Raw genomic sequence first — 26,825 nt, 5'->3', positions numbered from 1 at the left:
CTAACTTCACTATCTATTATTATTCTCTCTCTCACTCAATTTTCTACCGCTTATCCGAACTACCTCGGGTCACGGGGAGCCTGTGCCTATCTCAGGCGTCATCGGGCATCAAGGCAGGATACACCCTGGATGGAGTGCCAACCCATCGCAGGGCACACACACACACACACTCACATTCTCTCACGCAATCACACACTACGGACAATTTTCCAGAGATGCCAATCAACCTACCATGCATGTCTTTGGACCGGGGGAGGAAACCGGAGTACCCGGAGGAAACCCCCGAGGCACAGGGAGAACATGCAAACTCCACACACACAAGGTGGAGGCGGGAATCGAACCCCCAACCCTGGAGGTGTGAGGCGAACGTGCTAACCACTAAGCCACCGTGCCCACCCTCTATTATTATTATTATTACAACAAAGAAGGGAAAGGGCAAATTAAATAGCTTAACAAGTACTAAGTTTATTTATAAAAGGATTACATAATTCATCGATTAAAATTATCTACAAAATAAATGGAAACATAGGCTTGGTTTTAACAGATTAAAGGAATACTACTCGCAGAAATAATGTTCCCAGAAAAAAATCTGGCAGTATGTTTTAAAAGAAATCTGAAATAGAAAATGTTTTAACATTAGTTTTCTTGGTCACGGTGTCTAATAGTCTGGAGGATTGGGTAGAGTTTTGTGGCCTGCTGGTCTGCTTCGTGGTCTGCAAATATCAACACGAGAGATGTTTCAGTTCATTTATATACAACTAATGTTCAAAAATTAGAAGGGAAAATATATACATTTAAACAGTTTACCGTCTTTTGTAATGATGAGGGCATCGTCTTGTTCTTATACCTTGAGGAGGTTAGAGAAAGTTTAAATTCCTTTTATTGTGTGGTTAAAAGATCGTTATTTCTCAAATCAGCTGAAACTCGACACTCAATGTTAATTTGATAGATAGATAGATAGATAGATAGATAGATAGATTGACAGACAGACAGACAGACAGACAGTTTCTAATGCCTGAGACCACTAAATATTTGGGATATATTTTTTTATTTAAAGCTGGAAATAAAATAAAAAAACAAAACAAAAGGATGACCACCATCTTGACTACTCAATATTCAAAAGGTTGCCTAATTTTTAATCCATTTATATGTAACCAAATTAGCTGATATTGATCATGTTCACCGCTTTGTACAAAAGATCAAATTCTACATGAGTCCAATCTCTGTTATGGAAGCACGTGTTCAGACAACAGGCTGTTGGGTTTGATCTAACATGCATCATGAGGTTTTGTACAAAATTTTCAAATTCAGGTAAATATTTCAGAAAAATTTACTTTTCAGTTAAGTTGTTGCTGGTAATATAATTTGTAATGAAAACATTTGTGGTAAATTGAAACAGGATGCCAATGATAGTGCTCTCAAACTCTTTTTACCTCACGGCAGACAGACAGACAGACAGATAGATAGCTAGACAGACAGACAGACCTACAGACACAGATAGATAGATAGATAGATAGATAGATAGATAGATAGATAGATAGATAGATAGATAGATAGATAGATAGGAGCTGTTTGGTTACAGTAACTCACACTATAGACAATTACAGGGTCTCATTCAGGACTGTTACATTTACATTTACGGCACTTGACAGACATCCAGCGCGATACACAAAAGTGCTTTTAAGTCTCTATCAATGAACATATTAACACAGGGTTAAACCTGAACAATGAAAGCCTGGTATAGGAAGTGAAATTAAGTGTTATGTCACAGAAGACACTCTATAAAGAAAGTGTGTAACTAGGTCATAACAACAGGTTTTAAAGATTTGGGTAAAAAAAAATGAAAAACTCTTTACAATAGCAACACATGAATAAGTACTGAGTACTAAGAGTGTATTAAGATGGTGTTTATTCAGACTTGTTGTAGTTTAGGTTAGCTCTTAGGCTTATTTTGGGATTAGTACATGCCTTAACTCATCATTAGTTCATGTTTTAATTCAGATATCAGTGTGTGATTATTCACACACTGTTATTGTAACATTACCAAAATTTGTTCTTTTTTTTGTGTTAGCAAAAAATTCATTTCCTGTTTTCTTAAACCGTTGTATCCATCGCTCCAAAGTTGAGTGTTTTTATTATTGTTTTTTTGTCGTGTCAGCACGAAATATAAAATGCATTCTATCTTTAATGTACCATGAGATATTGTGGCTAAAAAATGTGACTATGGAGTGATCTATGGATGGTGGGGATGATGATAGTGATAGTGATGTTGATGATGATGATGCTTACGATTGCAGTACACAATGGTGATGAGCAGAAGCAGGAGTAGAAATCCACATCCAGCAGCCAAAGGAATGAAGATGTGCTGCTCACAACCCAAAAGTACATCTATCGTCACAGGCTTGTTCTCTACCGTGTATATTAAACAAACAGAATGGGAGTGGAGGAAAAGTGAAAAGTCGAATCTTTTTACACAATACTGTAGCTTCATTTCTGCATGCTGGTGTTTGTGTACTTAATACACCGAATACAATAAAGGCCTAATAATAATAATAATAATAATAATAATAATAATAATAATAATAATAATACCTCTAGGATTCTTTGGACAGTTTGATGCAGCAGTTGGCGTGGCAACCAATGCCTGCTTGGGTGTTGTTGGTATCTTTGGTTTGATTGTTGTTGGGACTGAAAAAAAAAAACTATATATGATCTATATGTACTTGTATATCATAAATATTAAAAAAGATAGATAGAGAAAACCCATCATTTAATAGGAGAACATTAAACTATTAAATCATTAATATTGTATTTTAAAATATTTTTTAAAATAATACTCAGTTCATTTTTCCTACTGTATATACCTCCTGGATGCATATACACATCTAATATACTGTAGACATCTTATAATTATTTATTTATTTATTTTTAGTCATTTGCCAAGAAAGGATTATAATGCATATTTGAGCTTGATGTAACCTAGTAATACAACTAAAAGCATAAATCATATGAACTAAAGTAAACTACGACATTGTAGTTGACTGTAAAATGCGGTTTGTTTTGATCAGCTGCCTAAACACAAGCCGACCTAGATATTGATGAAAAATTTCACTTCCTAAACGATTGCAACATTATAAAACATAACTGTAAAATAATCATAAAGCCTTAACTATGTATGGCTCAGTATCCAAGTGAATATTTAACTGGAATAACACGTCTAGCAGTTTGATCATCTGCGTGTGTTTGGGCATCTGGTACAGCTGACCAGACCATGATGACCTCTGTGCTGTGTTATGTCTGTATAATGAATGGTGTTAGGGTTATAAAGCGCTTATTAGCTGTGCAGATGATCACGAACCCACCTGTTTCTCCGCGCAGTTTGGTGGTGCAGGTGAAATGCAGCGCGTTGTTGTTGATGTAGACGCAGCTGTAAGTGCCGCTGTCCTTCACCGACTCAAATGTTTTCAACTGGAGAGATTTCTCATTTACTGTGAATTTATTCTCGACAGCTTTGCCTGTATTCTTACTCTTGCTGAAGGTCCCAATATATTCAAAGCCGTTTTCTTTCATTCGAAACCAAAAGACTGAACTTGACTCCTGGTTGCAATTGATGGTCGCAGGTTCATTTTCTTTTATAATCTTCTCACCAACATGACCTTCAACACCTAAATACATCAATAAATTATATATTTATTTCAATATATTTTTTATAAAAAGCTATCTATCTATCTATCTATCTATCTATCTATCTATCTATCTATCTATCTATCTATATAAATATATATATATATATATATATATATATATATATATATATATATATATATATATATATATATATACACATATATACATATATACATATGTATATATATATATATATATGTTTTTTATTTTTTTTAGTTATTATATATATAATGTGTATATATATTTATTATTGGTGCGATTGGTGGCTAATCGATTATTATGTATAAATATATCGATTATTTATTTATTTATATGTATACTTATTTTTAATTTATTTATTTTTTTAGGAAAAGGCTAGCAAATGAAAAAATGTGGTTTTAAAAAAAGGAAGTATAACTGTTTCTGTAGAATCAGGATGTTTTTAACTAAATTATAAGTGAACATATTTATACTATTATATACGGTATATAGAAGTTCAGCAATTAGGTATATCATATACCTTATATATTTATATGTAGCTATATTTATTTAAAACATGGAAATACCCAGAGTTAAAAAAGAATTATTAAATAAAACCACATTGGGTTAAAAAAAAAAGTATATAAACCTTTTGAAAAGATGAAATATGTTTAGAAAATTATTACAATCCGAAACTAAAACAAATAATTATGATAACCGTCGTATATTCATCCAGATGTGATGCAATGCACTGTATCACTTGTTAAATTTTATTTACAGAAACTTAATCATCTCTTATGGCTCTAAAACGCTCATCAATATCAATATCAATCAATCGCATTTCTTACCTTGATATACAAATAAAAGAACAATCAGAATCAGCGTCATTATTTAGTTTTTGTCTGATTTCTCGATCAGGTTTTTTTTTTCAGTTAATTCCACCAGCTAGAACATGAAGAATGTGAAGAAGACGTGATATCATGACCCTGATCATCTCTCCTCCCAGTTTCTCATTGACATTTCTCTCTTATTCACTGCACTGCTCACTTTGTTAGACTAAACAGATCTGTCAAAAAAAAAAAGAAAGAAAGAAAGAAAAAGAAAAAAGGTTGACATGGACTAACACAAAAGAAACAGTATTGAAATTTTGAAAAGAATTGCTCAGAATATGTTAAACATTTTAAAACACAGAAACAAACATGAATTGCAGAATTTTAGTATTTTAATCACATCGATTTTTTTTTTAAATTCTAACTTTTATTTAACAACATCTTATTATTAAACCTGATTATTTTCTGCATTCATTTATTTAAGATATTTAACATATACGATGGTTTATATGGTGTGATATAATCTGTCACGAGATCTAACCCAAATTTCAGGGTTATTACAACATTTTAATACGAACTGTAATACCCAGTACTAATAAAAAAAAAAGGTTTAGTGAATGTATAGTGAAGGTTTATATTTCTTTCAGACTGGTGCATGAGTCTGAAAAAACACAATGCAATCAATTTTATTAACTCTTTATTTTCACCATTTATTTAGAAACCTGCATTTGTGTGCATGTGTAAAGACGTTTGATAGTGAGCTTATAGAAGTGGATCACATATAACGGAAATTGGATAAATGTTACGTGTAATCTTTTATACAGCATGCATTTTGCAGCATTGTTGCAGAACCATGCACCAAGCTGAGGGTCTTGCAGAGCGCGTGGCGCACTGAAACCCACCAATGAGATGCCGAGCTGAGACCCTTCTCTAAAACCGCAGACACTTTACACGTACCAGATACTAAACATCATCCATCTAAACTACAGCCATTTTCGTTGTAGCACTATAAAATTCAATGCGAATGTAACGTGCAAAATATTCAATAAAAACGGACGGATCAAACCAGTTTTAAAGTTTTAAAAATCAATTGTCATATGCATATGCCCTGAAATAGAGAAGAGATACCACGTGATCATAAAAACAGGAACAAAATAAATTTCATAACTGTATAGAAAGCAGAACAAAACATAAAAAAAATGCTAAATGTAAAATATAGCACTTTAAATAACAGCCTAGTGAAAAGTAGCAAAAAGCAACCTATAGTAAAGCCATGTTAAATTATTGAGTTAGATTGAGTAAAATGTGTGTGTGTGTGAGTGTGTGTGTAAATGCAAAGACACTTGTGTATAACATGGATGTACAGTAGTGTGTTAGTCTTTGCATGCTGTAGTATTATAATTTCCCTGCACTGGAAGTAAGAGGCCCAAAGCTTTTCCAGCACGACCAGGATTATGATCTCACTAATGTTCTTGAAGCCGAACGAGTACAAATCCACACAACTCAGCTTTAACATCTAGTGGAAAACCTTCCTAGAGCAACTGAGTTTATCATGACATCAAAGGGGGACTAAAGCTGCAATGTTCAATAATCTGGATATGTTTAATATTTTGAGTACGTATCTTTTATCCAGAAGGCTGCTTGTAGTGTTCCCTTAATTATCTTTACTAATTTAAGGTAGTAAACATGGGCAGTTACAGTTCAGTAACTTTATTAGTACCTTTTAATATTAGAAGTGTACAGTGTAAATTGTGTGCAGCTGGACAAATAGAAATGTGTTAAATGGTAAATATATTTGCTTTATGGATCAACCAAATTGTTTTTCTATATAGACTACTGTATATAAAAGATACACTCTTAGTATAATATGCACTTCTTCAATAATAGCATATGGTTCTTTTTTTTTAATGCATTTATCAGAAGCTCTTATCCAGAGTGACTTACATTTAATACAACTGAGAAATTGAGGGTTAAGGACCTTGGTCAGGAGCCCAGCACTGGTAGATTGGTGGACCTGGGATTCAAACTCACAACTTTTGTATGTACTTTTGTACTCACATCTGTATGTTTAAAAAAGCATCTGACGTTTAATTTCTATTATTATTTTTTTCCATGCCGAAGACTTCATCTGTCTCAACACTGTATACTATTATTTATCTGCTCTCAAGGAAATCCAGAAGCAGAAGATTTTCAGAAGATCCTCTAGATCCTCAACTCATTTGCAAATGTATGGTAGAATTAAACCAGTTTCTGAACATAATAGGTCACATCTCAAACAGAGGCTACTGAGTTTAATCATCATTCTCATGAAAAAAAATAAAATAAATAAAATCATTACCAAATAACAACTAGTATGATATCAATCTGGACCTTCTAATGTATATTTCCAGCATGATAAAGCATCACGTATTCTCGAAATGGCTCCATGAACCTGACAATGACTTCAGTGTACTTCAGTGTCCTCCTGTAACTGACACCTTTAGGATACAGTGGAACAGGATCTTCACAGCAAATGTCATTAAATCTTCAGGATCATTTGATGCAAACCTGTTAACCAGAATCATGGACCAGAATCTCAACAAAAAGTTACCAACATCTTGTGTAATCCATGCTGTAAAGATTTGAGCGTGTTCTAAAGGCAAAGCCGAGTCATATCCAGTATTAGTATGATGTTTTTTATAAAGCATCTGTTAAGTCTATTTAGGATACTGTTGAAATACGGTAAGTATTTAGAGTAAATGTGCTTTACTGGGCATTAGGAAACGCTATAACAGACCTGCTGCAGGGGGAAGATACAGGCAAGGAGGCTTAGGTGAATACTGCCCCCTGTGGGCTGAAATGTGTCCTGGTTCTTTCTTTTTTTAAGAGTCAATATGTTATCCTTTGTCACTTGTGTCAAACTTAGCTTCCTGAGCATAACAACTCTACTTTATTCTCTTTTGTTCTCTTCCACACCTCACCTTCAGCACAAGTAATTCTTTTTTGTGAACTAGCAGTGAAGTCATCCTCATCCTCCTCCTCGACTGGAATGTTTGCTGACTTGAATTACCATCATATCACCATGACTTCTGTGTTATTGAGCAGATTAGAAGCTTCCAAGTAATCCAAGACAATAATTCTATAACGTTGTCCTTTTTATTAATTCTTTATAGACTTAAAGATTAAGACTGACAGAAGATCTGAAGATGTTTCCTTTTTTTTCTTATAGAATCTTGTCTTACTGTATTATATCTTATCTTGTATAAAAGTTATAAATGGAAAGGAAGTTGGAAGCTTTAGAAAAGCACAACTTTATCAACTTTGTCACTTTGGAGAAATCACCAAACATTGAAAATGACTGAAACATGATATCACATGAATGAAGTCACATGATTTTGACCACATGGTGTCACTAATAAGGCATTGTTGAAGACCTAAGATTTGTTAGGCCAAAAAAAAATAAACAGCAAGATTAAAAAAAAAAAGGTAAAATCAAAGGTTACGAGTAAAGAAATAGAAGCTACAAGAAAGTAGCATTTATGTACTTTAGCTGAGGTAGAAAACAAATGGTGTTTGAACTCATGACCTTCTGATCAATTCAATCCAATACCATTTTATTTGTATAGCTTTTAACAATGGACATCATCACAAAAATGCGTTATAGAAATATATATATATTCAGAAGAGACATTTAGTTTATCCCTATCGAGCAAGCCAGAGGTGACGGTGGTGAGGAAAATCTACCTGAGATGACCGTTAGAGGATCCAGACTCAAAATAGAACCTGTGATCATTTGGGTGACACCAGATAGATAAAATGATTCTAAAATGATTTCCCTTGTATAACGATGTACTATATGGTGAAAAAGAGCAACTGTTCACTCTGCTCGACTGGTCCCACCATCTCTCAGGGTATGAGGTAAGTATACATCAAGAGCCTTTTCTGTTCTTGCACCGAGGGGGTGGAATGAACGTCCCCAAGATGTCTGAACAGCTGAGTCACTGGTCATCTTCAAATGACGGGTGAAGACCAATCTCTTCCTGAAACACTCAAACTAATTCTTATTCTTATTTTCTTATTCTTATTATTATATTCTATATTCTATAATTCTTATTAATGCCATTAGCCAGATTCCCTTATCCAGAGCTCTCTCTGATGGAGAGCTCTGGATAAGGGAATCTGGCTAATGGCATTAATCTTAATGTAAATGTAAATGATGAAGGTTTGAGTGGAAACCCCTTCACAGTAACTGCAGTCCAAAGCCATCTTCATGGTTTCTAAATAGTTTTTCAACAGAAAAACTTTTTATCTCCAGGCTGTCCATGTGGGCACAAGCTGTCCATCCTCAGAAGCAGTGAGCAGCCTACAAGCAACAAGAACTACTCAATATGATGAGCAGGGCATCAGGATGGAACCAGCAGTAGAAGCTTGAACATCAATAGAAGAACCAGCCTTTATTTGTCACGTATACTGTATAGAAATTATTTTCTAAGCTTCAGAGGATTTCGAGGTCAGAGAACAAGATGCAGCACCAACAGTAGAATCCAACAGCTTGGGGCAGCTTGGTGTTACTGAGGCTTGAACCCCCAACCTTCTGATCAGTAATCTACTGTACATAAAGCTTTCATACTGGGCTTCTACAGCTCTTGGGTGGTGAGCTTGAGGGAGGAAGATACTGAAATGTTCAAGTGGGTTGTACACTGGAACCATCTGTGATTTGTGATCGTTTCAGTACAGGATGTTTTGTTCTTGCCAAAAAAAGGTGTTGTTGTGACAAAAAAGTTCACCTTCCAAATAATGCCCAGAGAAAAAACTGGACTCTGAGCATGTCAATGATTACTACGTGTGAGTTGTGCATGATACAAAAGTTTAGCCTGAGGTATACGTTGTTGAAAAGCTACTGATATTTGTGCGGAGTTGTGCTGTGGAAAAAAAAAATACAGCAGTGTAAATAACATCATGAACGACCGCTTCCTGAGAACAATGGAAAAGAGTCTTGAGCTCATGAAAGTTTCAAATGTCTGCTAGTTTGTGGAAGTTAGCCCACTCTGGGCTGTAGGCGTACAGAAATCCTCCGAAGGGTGAAAGGAAAAGCTGCCTACACTTCAGCAATCCTCACTAACCTGACGCTTTTAATGACGCAATATCGTCTTGCGTCACGTGATTTATGTTCAGTGGGAAAATAACGCAATTTCATCGAGGCCGCACACAGGGGAAAGACTGCAGGTTACTGAAAACATACACCCAGGCATGGCGTTATAAATCTAAATCTCTTACTGACACACAGACAAAACCTGATGAGTGATTTTCCATAACAATCCAGTGTGTATTATTTTCCAGTAAAGAGTCTTTTCCTGGGGGGCACGGTGGCTTAGTGGTTAGCACGTTCTCCTCACACCTCCAGGGTTGGGGGTTCGATTCCCACCTCCGCCTTGTGTGTGTGGAGTTTGCATGTTCTCCCCGTGCCTCGGGGGTTTCCTCCGGGTACTCCGGTTTCCTCCCCGGTCCAAAGACATGCATGGTAGGCTGATTGGCATCTCTGGAAAATTGTCCGTAGTGTGTGATTGCGTGAGTGAATGAGTGTGTGTGTGTGTGCCCTGCGACGGGTTGGCACTCCATCCAGGGTGTATCCTGCCTTGATTCCCGATGACGCGTGACCCGAGGTAGTTCGGATAAGAGGTAGAAGATGAATGAATGAATGAATGAGTCTTGTCCTGATTTTTTTTAGTCTTGTCCTGATTTGTTTTTCTTCTATCACATCACTTTGCCTATGCTAACTTTTTGTTGTTATTTTTTAGAGATGTGATGATGGCAGTTCACTGATGTCTCCCATCTGATCTGATTGCGCTTAAAATGTGAGAAAGAAGAAGCTCATCTTTAAAGAAAAATCAAAAACCAAAGTACATCACAAACTATCACAGTGACCAGGATAATGCAGCTTTCTTCATCTTGTAAGCTTCATAGCTGATTATATCTGTTTCCTGCCTTATCTACAGTCTTTCTCCTAGCTTGCACATGCACTAGATTCAGTATCTGCACCATTTACAATAAGGTTAAAAATAAAGTCTTTAAAAAAAAAAAGTAGCCTGGTGTAATAATAACGCATGTTTCTGTTTCTTTGCGTCTCTTCTGTGAAAGGTTGAAAGTTACCTTATGACTTATGGTCCACCCTCTGTTTCCATTCCCCACACGTAGCTTTGAGTCATCATGCCACTTCTGGTACTTTCTCACTCTGCGCTTAATGTCTGACCTGGGGATCCCTGTGTGACTCAGAAAAGTGAAAAACAAAGGGTTCCTACAGAAAATAACACCCTTAAATATGTATATCTGGCTATGAAAAAATAGAGAGAGACAGAGAGAGAGAGTGGGATGGGGATTACCTGGGCATTCCTTTCAGACTGAGACTCCAACTCATCTCCTGGTGCACCACAATAGAAGTGGATGAGTAACACAGCATCCTACACAGAAGACTTTACTCAGGTGGAGAGCAGAAACGAGATTATTCTATGATTTCCAGGACACTGAAATGAGACACATTCAGTACAGGCTTAGATTCAGAAACAAGATCCAGGAACGAAGAGCTGGAACGTCGTCCGAAGCGACCGCACACGAGCCAAGACGAGGTCTAGAGGAGGTATTTTTCTTCTCCACACATCTACACGCTTCTACACACGTGACTTTCAGCCTCAGACCAAACTGCACAGACTTGCTTTGCAAATGCAAATCAGTTTGATTTTAAATTAAATCTGTTCAAATTTACTGTGGGATTTACACAGTATGAACTATATGAGAACATATGATCTATATGAGATTTACATTTCATATAAAAAAAAAAGAAATGTGAGTTTTCTTTGATATTTATTAAATAGATACGCTGATGCTCTGCATATGGAAATGGCTGATATACTGTATCGGTGATATGTTGAGTAAATATCCATCAGATCAGTTATTAACATTACAGAAGGCTGATTAAGATACTGTACATTTGGTGAAATCAAAGAAATAATTCATAGACATGTTAAAGAACATTAGAGTTAGTTTCAGTAAATTATGTGTGTGTGTGTGTGTGTGTGTTTGTGTGCGTAGATAGATAGATAGATAGATAGATAGATAGATAGATAGATAGATAGATAGATAGATAGATAATTTATTGATCCCAGAGGAAATTCAATTTCTTTTTTCTTTTTCTTTTTCTTTTTTTTTTTTGATAGATTGACGCTAGATAGAAAACATTTCAGCCCATGCAGTTTTAAAAACCCCCATAAAGGACATTATCTCGTTCCCCTCATGGTTTGTTCCTCATATCATCTCAGGGAGTTTATCCACAATAAATAAATAAATAAATAGATTAGATAGATAGATTTCTTTACCTTTAACATTTTAAAGACTATTATTGCATACTTACAATCTGTCTTATATCTGTACATTGTCCTTGGGAACTTATTTATTTATTTATTTATTTATTTATTTATCTATCTATTTGTTTATTTATTTATTTATTGCTGTTGTTCTCTGATATTCGTGACATTTGTATGGAATAATTTCAATTATTTTGGGTTTTTTTCTCAACCGTGTTACTGATTTCTTACAATCTTGTCATGTCTACAAGCTTAAAATAAATTACTGTGCTGCAGTCTGACGAATCCGTTAAAAGCTCTTGACTTATAAAACGACAAAAAGAAGACAAAAACATCTGCGAATATTTTCAATTTTATTTTCCTTTCATTTCTGAACTGTTTTTAAGATAAAAAAACCATTTAAGATTAAAAATGTAACCCATCTGCACTGAAGCCCATGTTAAACTCTACATTAATTTCAGTGAGCTTAAAGCAAGGTTATTTAATTAGTTTGTCATAGGGCCAGTTTATGAAAGGCATCCCAAATGAGGGGCCGCAGAGATCTGGCTTGCAATATAAATGATGACACAACAACAATATAGGAGCCCGTATGTAGTATTTTTACACCATAAGACATCTAATTTGCTTGTGTTGTATTTTGAATCTGCATTACAACATCAGTGCATTATAAGACACCCAAGTAGACTTTTTTCTACAGCCAGATCTTTTCTAGATCACTGAGATGTAAGTTCACATATAAAAATAATAATTTGCAAATCATTAATAATAATTGGCAAACACTGAGGCTGGTTTTAATGACGTTCACATGTGAGAATGACATGTCAGTAGAGTTAGGGTAATAGAATAGAGTGATTGTTTCATGGAATTATTTTTTGTGAAAAAAAACTGAAGGAAGAAATGAACTGAAGAAATGACACTAACAAATGTTCCTTATCTGTCATCGACCTGTCAATCATCACGTCTGACAGGAGAGGCTGCTCGCACTATTCACCTAACGTCACGTGACGACTGAACTAAATTTATTACAGAGATGTATTTTTCACACTAGGCTACTTGAAGGGCCACCAATTGTGTAGCCCGGGTTTAAAGTACACACATATATATACAGTACACACAGTACTACAGGTCTTCTATCTCAGAGCATTTCCCTGGAGGTCACAACTCAATGCTTAAATGCATTCAATAAATAAAAAAGAATGAAATGAAATGTATAACGAAGTATGAACGAATCTCGATGAGACGAACCGAAAGACGAGTTTATCACAGTATTGTGTTCTCTCATTTAAGTTCCACAACAAAACAACTTTAGACTCCAGCATGCTGCTAATTCATGATGGAACCATATCAAGATTTCAAGCTAACTGTGAATCTCAACTTGATTGTTTTTAAAAGAAAAACAGAAAACTGTACAAAAAACAACAACCAAGTATACAACTAAGTAAATGCATATATACATGAATAAATGAATGAATGAATGAATGAATGAATGAATGAATGAATCAATCAATCAATCAATCAATCAAAAGAAGAAACAGCAAGTATGTAATATATATTAAATAAAACAACATATAAATAATTACATACTTGGGCTTTGGTTGTTTGTCTTTTGTCGCTCAATTGATCACAATAGAAGCAGAACAATGGAAAACACACAAACAATGTTTATTACAAAAAAATATTAAAATATTAAATCCAAAAATTATTTAATTATTTTCAAAACTTATTTAGAAAATGCATGTCAAGATGTCAAGATACACATTTTTGCTGCTTTTATACCCGGGGATAATATATAAATAAGGAATTTAATATATAATTATCTTATAAATCATCATTGTATATATTTATCATGACGTATATAGATATTATACACATAAATGTATAAACGGGATGTAAAGCAGTGCACAAGGTGCACGATGTGGCGTTAATTTCATACTGAAACCAAAAATGGAGCTTTGTGTTGGTTGAAAGAGGTCATTAGTAAGGAAGCGTGTACTGTATGTAGTATATATGTTATAAATGCTGTAAACACTTACACATGTAGTCATTAGGTAAGAAATAATTATTGGAAATCGTGAGAGTCAAATTTTCCAAACTTTTTAAAAGCACCAAATTTGAAAGGTCACCTTGAACCAGGTGTAAAAATGTTATGATGTCATCATGTGCATCTGTAAAGCTTTGTTTCAGATTGTCCTCCTACTCCTGCCAAACCATTGTTCCCTGAACGATCTATTAACCGTGCCGAAGTGTTGACATGGTGGTGATGTTCATAGAAAAGAAGGGACTAGAGTAAGTACTGAGTACTGAGTGTAACAAGCTCTGAGCTCGTCTCCGTGTGCCTGTGACGCTGTAGCTGCGGCCGGGTCTGTGGTTTCTCTGTGGTCTTTTTGTTTCAGCTCAGCGATAAAGGAGCTCAAAGCTGAACGAGCGATGAGAGAGAGAGATAGAGAGGTTTCTCTCTGCCCTACTCTGTCATGCACAGGAAAGAGGTTGTTCGTATAAAACACGACAGCTGCGGATCACATCGCAGTGGCTTAATGGTGCTAGAAACCTGTCACGATGTCTACGCTCCTTATTATTGGTGTTTTCTGGATGGAAGAAAAATATTCATAAGCACCAGAGCCGGGAAGAAATAATGCATGTGTGTGTTCGTATACTTTACAGAGATCACAGCATCAACAAAGTTTGCTAGCAAACGTATTACGGATCACAGTCGTCAAGCATCATCATATAATATTTTTGTTATATCGCCCACCTTTGTAGCGCACACACCTTCGCACAGAGAAAAACACACACACACACTGAGAGGGAAACTTGAGCTAACAGTCAAACACATAAACCACCACACCTTCACATATGTAACACAGAGAGGTAGTGTGAAAGTAATGTGGTGCAAATTCACTCATTATATCAAAACAATGAAAATAAATAGGAAGAATAAAATAAATAAAGCACCTGGTCGATAAAGCTCCTTTATTCGGTTCTAAAAACGACTGCGATGTGTTTCATAAGCCGTAAAACATATTTCTAACACATAACTTGTACATCCACCTTTTGAAAATAAAGAAATTTCACACACACACACAAAAAAAATTTTAGCTGAAACATTTTAATGGGATGATCTTTGGGGGAAAAGGTTCAGGTTTGAGCAAAAAAACAGTACAACAAAAAAAAAACAAAAATACTTTGAATGGAAAAAGATATATAGATTTTTGGAAAAATAAAGTACTAGAAAGTTACAGAAGCATTTAGGTGAATGAGCTAGATGTCCTTCATTAAATCACGTACAGACAAACGATTATTAATGAGTTTTTCCATTTCTTATCACTCTGTAGCTTGAAATTGAACCTGCAATATGAAGCTAGATCATTTCTCAAAACTGTCCCACTAGCTAGCGTAAAAAAGCATGACGAATAATAAACTAGCGTTAAGTCTCATTACTCACAGTATTAATACGCTTAACAAATTCAGTATTAAATGAGTGAATATATCATTTATTATATCTGTATTAACTGATTTATTTGTAAATCAACAAGTGTGTATGCCATCTGTGATAGAAAATAAATAAAAATTTCAAATACTAATATGCTTGTGGTTGTAAATTGCCAAAAATGTTAGCGAGGGACAGAACAGACACTAGTTAATGTAATCTTTAAACCACAGTGCTGCTTAATTCTCGATTCTGATTGGTCAGAAAGTGTTGATTTGTGTACTTTAAAGCTCTGTTGAAATACGTTATCGTTAGCGTACAAGGAGACTAGCATAGAAAATATCTCTTTATACAGATTTTTTTTTTTAAAAAGCAATGTGTTATTGTTGATATGTAACTGTGACGTTTTCTGTGAGGACATACTGTATTTATTAAAAGTTTAAGGAAGGAGTCTTCAGTCTCAGCATTTTGTAAGTTTTTCCAACACATGAAAGTTTTCAGGACTAAAAGGTTTCTCAGTAACACGAGTAACGTGACAAACTTCCCGAGAGAGAAAACAAGACAACAGCTGGTAAGGAAACGACTTGTTATATGGATCTTACAAACCTTTATAAGTAACTGTAAATGGACAAAAATGATCCAGGGACAAATACTGAAAGAGCAATAAAACAGCTTTTAGGAAAAGACTCAACTTCAGGATGAGCCGAATTTCTTTGTCTTTATCCTTTGGCTGCTTTATAATGCCACAGAATCACTTGAACATCAGCTAAAAATTTCAATATCAAAAGACAAATTTAAAAAAAACAAGCTTTTTCAAATAGCATGTTTTCCTTTACTATCAGTTACAATTTGGAAAAGAAGTGTATGAGAAATACTATCCGTCTCTGCAGTACTAAGTCGAACCTTGAGCCACTTGACATCCATTATTTCTATTAAAAATCATTACCATTACAATCTTCACTCAAAGAACATCGTTCAACTTGTTCCCTGTGTCGAGTCCAAGCTAGGAACGTTTTAATCCTGGTTCAGTAAAACTTACTTAGTTGCTTAGATGATTGTAATCTGTAATAAAAACAAAAGCATCATGCTGAAGAAATAAATAAATATAAACATTACAGAACAAGGAGGGGAAAGAGAACTACGGCCCTGACGGTATTCTCTGATTCGAGCGTGAAGGAAGGGGCGTCTGCAAGAAAGCATAAAAAAAGTATGTTTCATTGTACAGAGGATTTATTTATAGGAAAAAAAAAGGTTTGCCACGATGGAGTGATGTCTCGTCTTGTCTCGTCCTGTCTCAGCTCAGCTGCCTCGTTCTGTTTTGCAAACCAAACAGAAGACAATCACGATCTTATAACTCGTTAAACAAATAGGATAAAACACATTTACAGTAATCAAGCCCCTAGTTAATTGATATTTTTATTATTATTAATATCCAGTTCTTTTAGTGCGAAACAGGATTAATCTAAATGAAATGATTAATCTAAACCTTAATAATCCAAAAGAAATAAAAAAATTAAAGAAATAAGGTTGGACATAATGAGCGGTTTTACTGTTGGAAAGTTCAGGAATAAAAAAGTCGTAATGATGTAATAAACAGCTTAGAACTGTGAGTAGAACAAGCAGAATATTTGGTTCCTATTCAAATAAAAACGTTTTTTATTTTACAGATTTTTACTCTAGGATTTTGCCACAAGTTTAGTTTTGGGCCGATATTCCAGAACCTATATAGAACCATATTACTATCCTCCTTAACGACGTGTTCAGGACACAAGAGCAGTCTAGACATTAAGGTCAGATGGATTACAATAATAATACTGAAAAGTCTGTGTAAAGACACAATGGTAGACACGGAAGAAATAAGAACACGACTTTATTTAAAACTTACGACATAAAAAATAAAGTAAATCTGAAAACTCACTTAACAAAGTGATGTCTGCACTTCTTGGGTAGCCCTGTTTCCAAAAGGTGTGAGAAAGTTACATCATAATACACATATTACTAAGACTGTACAGGAAATAAAAGACTGTGTGTAGGTAAATAAAAGGTAAAATAAAAGGTGTAGCGTGATTAAATAAAGTGGATTCCTAATAAGAAATCTCTTTCTGAATCATTCCTGTATCCCTCTTTTATATACCACGGTGCTGCTGAATTCTCTGATCTGATTGGTCCAGATAACTGTCTGATTAATGAATCACAGGTTTATTTTAACTCTCATCTTAAAGTGTTAAAGCGTTTCTATAGTAACCACTCGGTCAATCCGTTGTGACTTCAGTATGATGGACACTAAGCTAATCTATGTTAATAATAAACAAATTCTACAACGAAGAATGAAGAATGATCGCTGATATGTTCGAAGATGTTTTATCATCATTTATCGTCAGATTGGACAGAATATGAAAAGCGTAATATCATTTTTCCCCCTCATTTCACTTCATTTTTATAATCCGACCTCAATCCATAATATTCAGTACACTGCTTGTGTTATTTAGCCTGGAGATTAAAATCGAGTATTTTAATTAGTGCTTTCAGGAAGAAATAAAGTTTAACATGAAACATAAAAATGTCAAATCAATAAAATTTCCCGTATTAAAATGCCACGCAATGTACGGTTATATTGTATAATATATACTATTGAACTAATTCTGTATTAAATATCACATTATTTGGATTAAATATCAATTGTTTGATCAACTTCTGAAGCACCAAAATCTTCAGTGTGTTTATTACGTTTTTGTTAATTATATTGCAGCTAGTAACAATTATTAAAGACTGCGTGTTCTCCTGCTTCAGCTGTCATTGCCCTCACCAACGTTTTGGCTACGAGTGCCATCTTTCTTAAATGGAAACCTGCCCAATCACACGAGGATCGGATAAGAGAGCAATTGCAATGAATCCACCTTGAAAAAAAATCAGATACTCTTTTATATAACTTTGATAAAGCCTGGACCCCTATAATGGGTTATACTGACAACCTAATTATTATTAGTTAATAATTATATTATTAACAATTTTTTTTATTTATATATATATATATATATATATATATATATATATATATATATTTTTAATTAGATTTTATTTTATTTATTATTATTATTTTTATTATTGGTTTGTTTATATTTCTTCTCTTAACAGACATCCTATCTCATTCTGTAACATGTAATATATCTGCAAAAATGTAATAAAAAATTGTGTGTGTGTGTGTGTGTGTGTGTGTGTACTCACTGCTGTAGTAATACAGTGTTGAGATCAGGACCACCACCAGGAGCAGAACAGTACCGATGCCTGGCCAAAGAACCAGAGACTTGCACCCTGCAACATACCCACATTAAACAGATTGAAGAACATTTCATTCACAAAGCAGACGATTTAGAAAGATCTTCGACATCACCACACACCAAGCCTGTACCTTTCGGCGACTGATTGCTGGATTTGCACCTGTTGGGAGGCTTCATACGCTTTGGATTTTTCACTGCTGTTGGTGCTGGAGTTGATATGATTACTGAAAAAACAATACATACAGTAAAGAAATAAAACAACACATTATTACCATCAGAAACAAAGAAGAAACTACACCATGTGGTTCCTAATAGAGTGGCCGACATTTTCTACTTATATATACTGTGGTTCTCCAGGATTTGCAAGACAAAGTCAGCAACCCAGGGATTGTTTAAAAGCAGACAGTGGCATTTACTGTAATGAAATAATCCCGTGTGTAATTTTCCAGACGTGTTTGTTATTCTGATGCGATCATCTCTGAAAAGTAAGAGAGTATATCTAAATAAAGATCTTTTGTGACGTCTGATGGGGTTTCTCAGGCCGCTACATCGTACACAGAAACTAATAGTAAATATCTGTGACTTAATGTGTCATAAATTCTAAACAGTCGCTTCAATGCGCTGATGTTGCTGAACGTTCGTGAAAACGGCTTGTACCTTTGAACACATCCTGTTTAACCCCTGAACCTTCTACTAGTGCAGGTCCAGACTTACAAAGTTTCTCTCTTAAATACAAAAATATATCTAATATCCTAACATAATAAGTAATATGAACTGAACTGATGCCAAAGACTTCCTAGGCTCCTGACGTGTGAGATGTTTGAGAACTGTTTGATAGAACTGTGAGATGTTTGAGAATTTACACAAAACTGAGACAAGACATAATTACGACAGGATTTTTACTCATAATCTTCATGTTCTTTGTAATTAGAGTTAGGAACATGATCGTTACATGAGCTACACACATGCTGTGAATAATGAAACCTGAAACCGGACAAATCACAAACCCTAACCTTCAGCTTCCTAATTTTATATACGAATCAATCCGTGAGTCTGTTCACTAGCGAGTGTGATCATGATGTTTACAGAGAAGCTAAACAGTCTTTCTTAATCTATTAAATGGTCTAAAACCCTATGCTAACCCTTATGCCATCATAAACGCAGTCCTGCTCTCGTGCCAGGCTCCTTATTCCCAATCCATTCATCCTAAACATCCTGAAAATCAAGACACTTGTTTAATAACAAGAATAATAATGTTGAACCTCACTATTCAGAGATGCTCAGAAAAGAACAAATTCCCTTTAGAATAAAGATCTCATCCAGGGAGTTTTTCCCCCAGGACTAATTCTATATCTTGAGTTCTGTTGTTAATACAAATCATGTAAATTAAGAATTTAGTCCTTAGGATATTGAAGTTAAGAGATCTAGAGAACAAGAAAATAGAGACCTCCTGGCCAGATGACGTGTCCGTCAGGCATCAGATCTTTGGGATTTTGTATTGAATTCTGACTGTTGAGCACACAAGAGTAGAAACCTGCATCTTGCTTCTGTAAGCCAGAGATGCGCAGCGTGTAACACATCTTTCCTGAGTCGGCTACAAATGCCTTGAAGCGTTTTTTGTCGATGTTTTCTGCATAGACCAGAGTGTTCACGCTGTTGATAAACAATATGAACTCAGGTGTGTCGCTTCCCTGAAGTAAACGGTACCAGTACGCCTTCAGACACTGGTGGTCCGGACAGCAGCAGGTCAGGGTCTCGGAGCCGTTGATGCTCGGGTAGGACACTGTTACAGCAGACGCTGGAAAAAAAAAAAAGAAGTTATTGAATGAATCACCATAAACTACAGCTGTGATGATAATGACGTAAAAATACTACCAATTTTAGAAAGATATTTTTTTAAATATAAGCCTTGTTAAAATTTTTGAGCCTACAATATCGATGTACAATCATTCACGTGTTAAAAGAAAACACAAATGCTTCGGATTAGGTTGTATTTAATCCGTTGTACTTTCTTCCTAATATTCGCTGTAACACTGTTCTTTAGAGTTTTCTCATCGCCTTTAATCTGCTGAGCTGCAAAACATCCTCAGGATCAACAGCAAGCCTGCATCAGCTGAACAAAACAAGGCCAGCGGTAACGAAGTTACACAGGACAGGCTTCGGGACGCTGCGTGTTGCGGTTTCACGTGAACATGACAACGCCTTATTCACTCAACGGAGCCGGTCCTTTTGCTCGACAAAACGGAGCAGGAGAGTTTAACGTGAGACGTAACCAACCTATTCCACAATGTCACCTGAAACTGTAAATGGATCAAATATGCAGTGTGCCATTATTAAATAAATAACAAATAAATCAGCGCTCGCAAACGTCTGTGGTGTAAGAGGAATAAAACACTTCAGGACACTTGCTGCGTCACACCGGGCCTTCGTTCATTATTTTCCCTGAACAGCACGATCTGTGTGTGTGGTGTTGTAGTGCTTACAGTACACAACATGTCTACATTCGATATACTCGCTGAACCACTTACGCAACAACAGATTGGAAACAAGAGACAGAAAAAACAACCAACAAGCACATTTACCAACATAAATCTGTTCCATTTACCACTATTATTTTGTAAGAACTGAAATTGCAACATGACAAACAAAGCCTGGTTTGGAAAAGGGCCTCATAGAAAGTTTTACAGTCTCCTCTTGCAAAATTGATTTTCCTCACTCATCTGGAGACAAACTGCTGTGTAGAGTTAAAAAGAGAAAAGTGCTGAAACGATCTCAGGCACTGTACGGCTTCCGCGCTTTTGCAGTCTGGAGACAGAAAATCGAAGTGGTCTGAAAATCTGAGTTAACATAAAGGAGTTCATGTGAAAAGAACAGAATTCATCAACCTGTTTCGGAAAAATAATTATACCAACTTACTTGTTACCGCAAGACAGATACGAGTGTTGAAATGCTACGAGATACGAGAATGATATCTGAACTAACTACGTTCTGTAACAATGTTCTGTGTTCAATGTCTCGGTCTACAATCAGCATACAGAGCTTATAATCAGCATACAGAGCTTATAATCAGCATACAGAGGTTATAATCAGTATATTCAGCTGTTAATTAGTTCATGACTGTGTCATCAGTCTATAAAACTTATAATCAGTATGTAACTGTAAAATCAGTATATAAGTTTTTGAGTATATAATCAGTGTATAAGCTTATCATTCCTATACACACATAATTTTGAGCAGACTTTAAATATAATCAATTTATAATCAGTAATAAGCAGATAATGAGTAATTAGATGTACGATCTGACTGTAGACTTTATAGCAAGTATATAAGTGTAACATTTGTATACAGAGCTTATAACCGGTATAGAAGTGTATCATCAACATGCAAGTAATTAGTATATCGTGCTTTTATCCAGTGTGGAAGTATATAATAGGTATATAGACTTATAAGCCTATAAAATAAGCTTATAATCAATATACGGTGCTTATAACCAGTATAGAAGCGTATCATCAGTATATAGAGCTTATAACAGTATTTAAGGATTACATCAGTATTTAGAGCTTATAACCAGCATACAATCAGTATACAGAGCTTATAACAGATATATAAGTTTATAATCAGTATATCGTGCTTATAATAAGTATATAAAGCATATAACCTATATATATAGTATAGAATATAAGTATAGAATCAGTATATAAGGCCTATAACCAGTATATAATCAATATATAGAGCTTATAACCTATATATAAGTTTATAATCAGTATATAGCACTTCTAATCAGTATACAGTTTATAACCAACATATAAAAGTATAGAATCAATATATAGAGCTTATAACATATATATAAGTGTATAATCAGTATACGGTGCTTATAATCAGTATATAAGCATAAAATCAGTATATAGAGATTATAACATATATGTTTGCGTATATCAGTATATAATGTTTATAAGCATAGAATCAGTACATAGTTTCTATGAGTAAGAGTTTAATCAGTACTAAATGCGTACAGTATTTGACTCTCCTTTTACTTTCATCATTGACATCCTTGTAACGTCCGACACCAACACAGAGTCACTCTATTTACTGAACACGAGCAAAATGTGAATGTTTCTGCACATACAGGCAACTTTTCTGCTCTGAGACCTGACATTTTATCATCATTAATACACTCAAGATTAAAAAGCATCATCGGGCCTAGAGACAACATACGTCCCAAAAAAACCAGACAAAATATATACATATAATAATATAATAATGTAATACAATGAAAAGGAATTCATGCACATAGAAAATAATTCATTACTAATTACTTCCTTATTTAAAACCAATTAGGACAATTCACCTAAATAACGATCAATCACTTAGTAAACAGCGTCACAGTCGAGAGAGGCCGAATTTCGGTGTGATAGAATTTCTGTGTTTGAATTTAATTTGGAAAAATCCTACCTGCTGTCAGAAAGCAGATAAAGCTCCAGATATGATTGAGGGTCATCTTTAGGCATGCAGGATGGGGTGTGTGTGTGTGTATATATATGTGTGTGTGTGTGCTTGCTTTAGTGCTTTTGCTGCTCGTCCTTCTTCTTATGTCATAAAGCAGGGAGGAACTGGAGTGTGTCGAGCCCAGCCACTCAGTGAACCTATCAGAGCGTGAGTCTCTCTCTCTCTCTCTCTCTCTCTCTCTCTCTCTCACACACACACACACACACACACACACACACACACACAAACACACACACACACACAGTCTTTAATAATTGATTCTTGCTACAATATAATGAACAGACACTTAAAGATTGAAGATTTAGATGCTTTATAAGTCCAATGATTATTATTTAATCCAAATAATTGTGCTATTTAATGCAGAAATCAGACTGTTTAATGATATATATTATAAAATATAACCATACATTGCGTGACATTTTAATATTGGACATCTTAATATTTTACCTTTTCAAATTTTCTTATGCTTGTTATTAAACTTTATTTGTTCTTGAACGCACTAATTAAATTACTTGATTTAATCTTCAGGCTAAATAACAATCAGTGTACTGACTTTTAGAACATTATGGATTGTGGTTGGATTATAAAAATGAGGTGAGATGAAGAAAAATATCATTAGGCTACACAGATTAATGTTTAAAAATAAAAATAAACTGATAAACCGAATTAAAAACGTAGCTCAGTTTAAAGACGTCTGGTTAATGTTATAATTTTGAATATACTTAAAAAAAAGACAAATTCTAAAATAAAAATATATTTCACTGCATTCTTCCCAAAGCTTCCACTAAATCCTTTCACGTCGGCATGAAATTTGTAGTAGATTTCGCCGCTCTGTCTGCGTTCGCTTTGCTACCTCATGCCCAGGTGTGTGACCTAGCCCAACATCTGCACACACCACCAGCACATCCACACTACTGTAGTTAGACTACACAAACCACACAAACACGGCTTTGTACGCTCTAACCAGAGTTTGAACACACATTTTATTTCATCGTAGAGCTGGTGGAGGTTTAATATCGACACACATGCATGAGACACCATCTTTTTACGCTCTAAGGGGATCGTCTGTCTTTCGGCGTAGCACAGGAACTGTATTTAGGCCTTTTTTTAACCTTTATCAACCTTTCTCAGTCTTCATCTGTTATGACATTAGATAAAAAGGTTTTACCTCAATCTTTTACCTCATCTCACTTTTTTACCTCAGCAGGCACATGAGGTGCCTTTCATCTTTAAGCGAAAACCAATAATAAATAATAATAATGAACCTTTATCAGTCTTCATCTGTTATAACATTAGATAAAAAGGTTTTACCTCACTCTTTTACCTCATCTCACTTTTTTATCTCAGCAGGCACATGAGGCGCCTTTCATTTTTAAGCGAAAAACAATAATAAATAATAATAATGAACCTTTATCAGTCTTCATCTGTTATAACATTAGATAAAAAGGTTTTACCTCACTCTTTTACCTCATCTCACTTTTTTACCTCAGCAGGCACATGAGGTGCCTTTCATTTTTAAGCGAAAAGCAAGTACTAAATCAGGGCATCAAAATTAATAGCAACAAATATGTGTTTAGTATAGAATTATTTCTTAATATAATCTGTAAAGGAGTAGCAACCGGGTTGATATAGTGATAAAAAATATATATATAATGATATTATATTTTCATATTATTCTGCACTAAAACTTTCCCTCATCTTAATATCGTCATCATACCAATTTGTACAAGAAAAGTAGTATTTGAAAGATAAAACAGATCTGGGGATCCACTACCACGTGCTGTTTACAGCCTTCGCTTATCTAATCAGACAGGATGTGTTTGGCACGCAAACGCAAAACATCTATATTATCATTACCACTCAGTTATCGCTAAATAATTCTACTCTCGCATAATATATCCTCTCCTATTCGGAGGAGTCTAGGTACAATTCCGGCAGTTGTACAATTAAATTTCTATTTATATATAATCAAGTCTATTACAAATTTCTTAATAACAGGATTGGAAAAAAGTGTTAATAGGCATCATACACTTTTCTGCTATATATATATTTCTAAAAACATCAGACTTTCCTGAACTGAAATCTGTTTCTTAACCACGAGTAAAATTCTACTGTTAAAATACTTTAAATGTGAAACAGCTAAACATTAGAACTTCAAATAACTTCGGGAATCGTCGGGAATCAGGAAATCACACCTTAGCTAGCAAGGTTTTATTCACCATTATACAAACGACACGATGTTTCCTGAAAGACGTGAGAGGTGAAAAAGTAAATAAACCACATGGAATTTGAGTGTTACACAACACACTTACACAACATTTCATTTCATCAACTGATTTCTGGTTAATCGGTTTGGTGCTAATCGGTGGCCATAAGCTTTCATTAGTCATCTTTGCTTGTGGTTCCATCGCAATTAGCTTTACTGCCTTGCAAAAGTATTCTCCCCTTCCACCCCCCCCCCCCCCATAAAACCCTATAAACAACCCTATATGTTTATATTATACATTTATAGAGGAGAGCTGCAAAAAACTTTGAGATGCAGAAAAGGTTAAATGCTGAAAAGTTTCAGCTGCTACATTCTGAGGTAGAAGAGGCTTCACGTGGGAGTTTCAGGGGGCCGCAGGCTTAGTCTCATTCGGAGGTCTTCAGAAGCTCGTGAGCATACGGGAGGGTCGTACAGAGGGGAGGATGTGGGCAAAGCACACGCGTTTAGAGGGTCGAAGGTTCGACTGAGACACAGGGAACATAACCACATGATTCTTTGAAAACAGGAGATCTCAGGGGGCTTCAGAGTCTCGCTGAACGGGATGCTGATTGTTGTACGCATTCGGCTTTTCACGAGAAGAAGCTCAAACATCTGGAAAACAAGACTCTTAAAAACAAACTGTAGTATTTGTATTCTAAATCCCTCTCACGTACCCGATCCCAAAGCATTCTGAAACATGAATATCTTTTGTTTAATGTAACATCAAGAAGCAGTGGCGAGGATGTCATAGAAATTGCAAAGTAAAAGATGTTTAAAGTGAGATGAAGACCGATCAAATTCAAGACACAAGGAATCATTTTTTCATCTTTATGATGCGTTTCCCCACAAACATATTACACTAATCTGTCATCTTCAATTATTCAATTAGGAATTCAATTCTTTTCAGATATGCTTAATATCCACGTGAGTTTCTACATCACACTCGCACGCACTTGACACCTGTACATGAATGCAATTATCCAAACAGCCAATCAGAGGACAGAGTGCAGAAAGCATACTATCACACAGGTACAAATAAAATGTTTAGTTAATCAAGCTTCAGAAAATTTACGTAACTGACCATGGAATGATCTTATACAGGCTCTAGAGATTACAAAGAATGGTTTGGAAAAACTCAAAGCGTTCACTGAATAACAGTTCTGCAGGTAGAAGGATAGAACGTGAGGAAGGCCATGCTAACTCAAACACACACGCTTTGTTTGTCATCCATCCAAACAATGGACTCCTCTGTTTACTGCAGTCAGGAAAACACTTCTGTTCCTCGAAGGCAAACACAGAGAGACTTAAGAGGAGCTTCTCCTAAAAGACGTTCTGGCCCTCAACCGGAACAAAACCTTGAGCTTGGATTCTACTGGACTTACAGAACATCCACAAGCTCAACCAGACTAAAAACTATTAGTTTCAAGCTCACATGAGATCTCATTTTTTTAATTGATCATCAAACCTGGAGTTTCCATGCCGTTTTTTTATGTAGTGTTGTTGTTGTTTGTTACTTTAAGCAGTGTATATATTTCGTTCGGTGTAAATGAGGTCTAA

General features: G+C 35.1%; 2 protein-coding genes and 1 long non-coding RNA gene across 4 annotated transcripts; all 3 read right to left on the bottom strand.

The window, feature by feature from the left end:
- Positions 1 to 445: 445 nt before the first annotated feature.
- On the bottom strand, positions 446 to 4,661 carry cd8a (CD8a molecule). The gene is made up of 6 exons (XM_060890704.1): positions 4,494 to 4,661; positions 3,363 to 3,665; positions 2,593 to 2,688; positions 2,290 to 2,409; positions 808 to 847; positions 446 to 713 (listed from the first exon to the last, which is right to left on the bottom strand). The coding sequence occupies exons 1-6, from the start codon at positions 4,531 to 4,533 to the stop codon at positions 659 to 661; spliced, it is 654 nt and encodes a 217-aa protein (XP_060746687.1). The 5' UTR covers positions 4,534 to 4,661; the 3' UTR covers positions 446 to 658.
- Positions 4,662 to 6,925: 2,264 nt separating this feature from the next.
- LOC132859767 (uncharacterized) lies at positions 6,926 to 11,063 on the bottom strand. The gene is made up of 3 exons (XR_009649762.1): positions 10,835 to 11,063; positions 10,605 to 10,714; positions 6,926 to 7,022 (listed from the first exon to the last, which is right to left on the bottom strand). It is a non-coding gene; the product is annotated as an uncharacterized LOC132859767 (long non-coding RNA).
- Positions 11,064 to 14,916: 3,853 nt separating this feature from the next.
- On the bottom strand, positions 14,917 to 23,099 carry cd8b (cd8 beta). 2 transcript variants are annotated; one of them, XR_009649761.1, is made up of 6 exons: positions 22,970 to 23,099; positions 19,965 to 20,315; positions 18,638 to 18,741; positions 18,465 to 18,551; positions 17,158 to 17,191; positions 14,917 to 16,552 (listed from the first exon to the last, which is right to left on the bottom strand). XR_009649761.1 is itself a non-coding variant. In XM_060890705.1 (6 exons), exons 1-6 carry the CDS (start codon positions 23,013 to 23,015, stop codon positions 16,534 to 16,536), a joined length of 630 nt encoding a protein of 209 aa, XP_060746688.1. In that variant the 5' UTR covers positions 23,016 to 23,099; the 3' UTR covers positions 14,917 to 16,533. The 2 variants fall into 2 exon arrangements, 1 of the variants encoding a protein (XP_060746688.1); XM_060890705.1 differs by having other exon boundaries at positions 18,649 to 18,741.
- Between the last annotated feature and the right edge of the window lie 3,726 nt (positions 23,100 to 26,825).

The sequence above is a fragment of the Tachysurus vachellii genome, chromosome 17, assembly GCF_030014155.1.
Source record: "Tachysurus vachellii isolate PV-2020 chromosome 17, HZAU_Pvac_v1, whole genome shotgun sequence".
Lineage (NCBI taxonomy): Eukaryota > Metazoa > Chordata > Actinopteri > Siluriformes > Bagridae > Tachysurus > Tachysurus vachellii.
This window is presented reverse-complemented; position numbering and strand designations above follow the sequence as displayed.

Bases quoted from the DNA above. Each gene is read 5' to 3' on its own strand.
- cd8b (XM_060890705.1), bottom strand. From the start codon at position 23,015: ATGACCCTCAATCATATCTGGAGCTTTATCTGCTTTCTGACAGCAG. The intron at 20,316-22,969 runs GTAGGATTTTTC...TTTTTTTTCCAG, and splicing joins TATCTGCTTTCTGACAGCAG to CGTCTGCTGTAACAGTGTCC. The intron at 18,742-19,964 runs GTCTCTATTTTC...TTGTTTTTTCAG, and splicing joins ACACGTCATCTGGCCAGGAG to TAATCATATCAACTCCAGCA.
- cd8a (XM_060890704.1), bottom strand. From the start codon at position 4,533: ATGACGCTGATTCTGATTGTTCTTTTATTTGTATATCAAG. The intron at 2,689-3,362 runs GTGGGTTCGTGA...TTTTTTTTTCAG, and splicing joins CAAACTGCGCGGAGAAACAG to TCCCAACAACAATCAAACCA. The intron at 714-807 runs GTAAACTGTTTA...TGATATTTGCAG, and splicing joins CCTCATCATTACAAAAGACG to ACCACGAAGCAGACCAGCAG.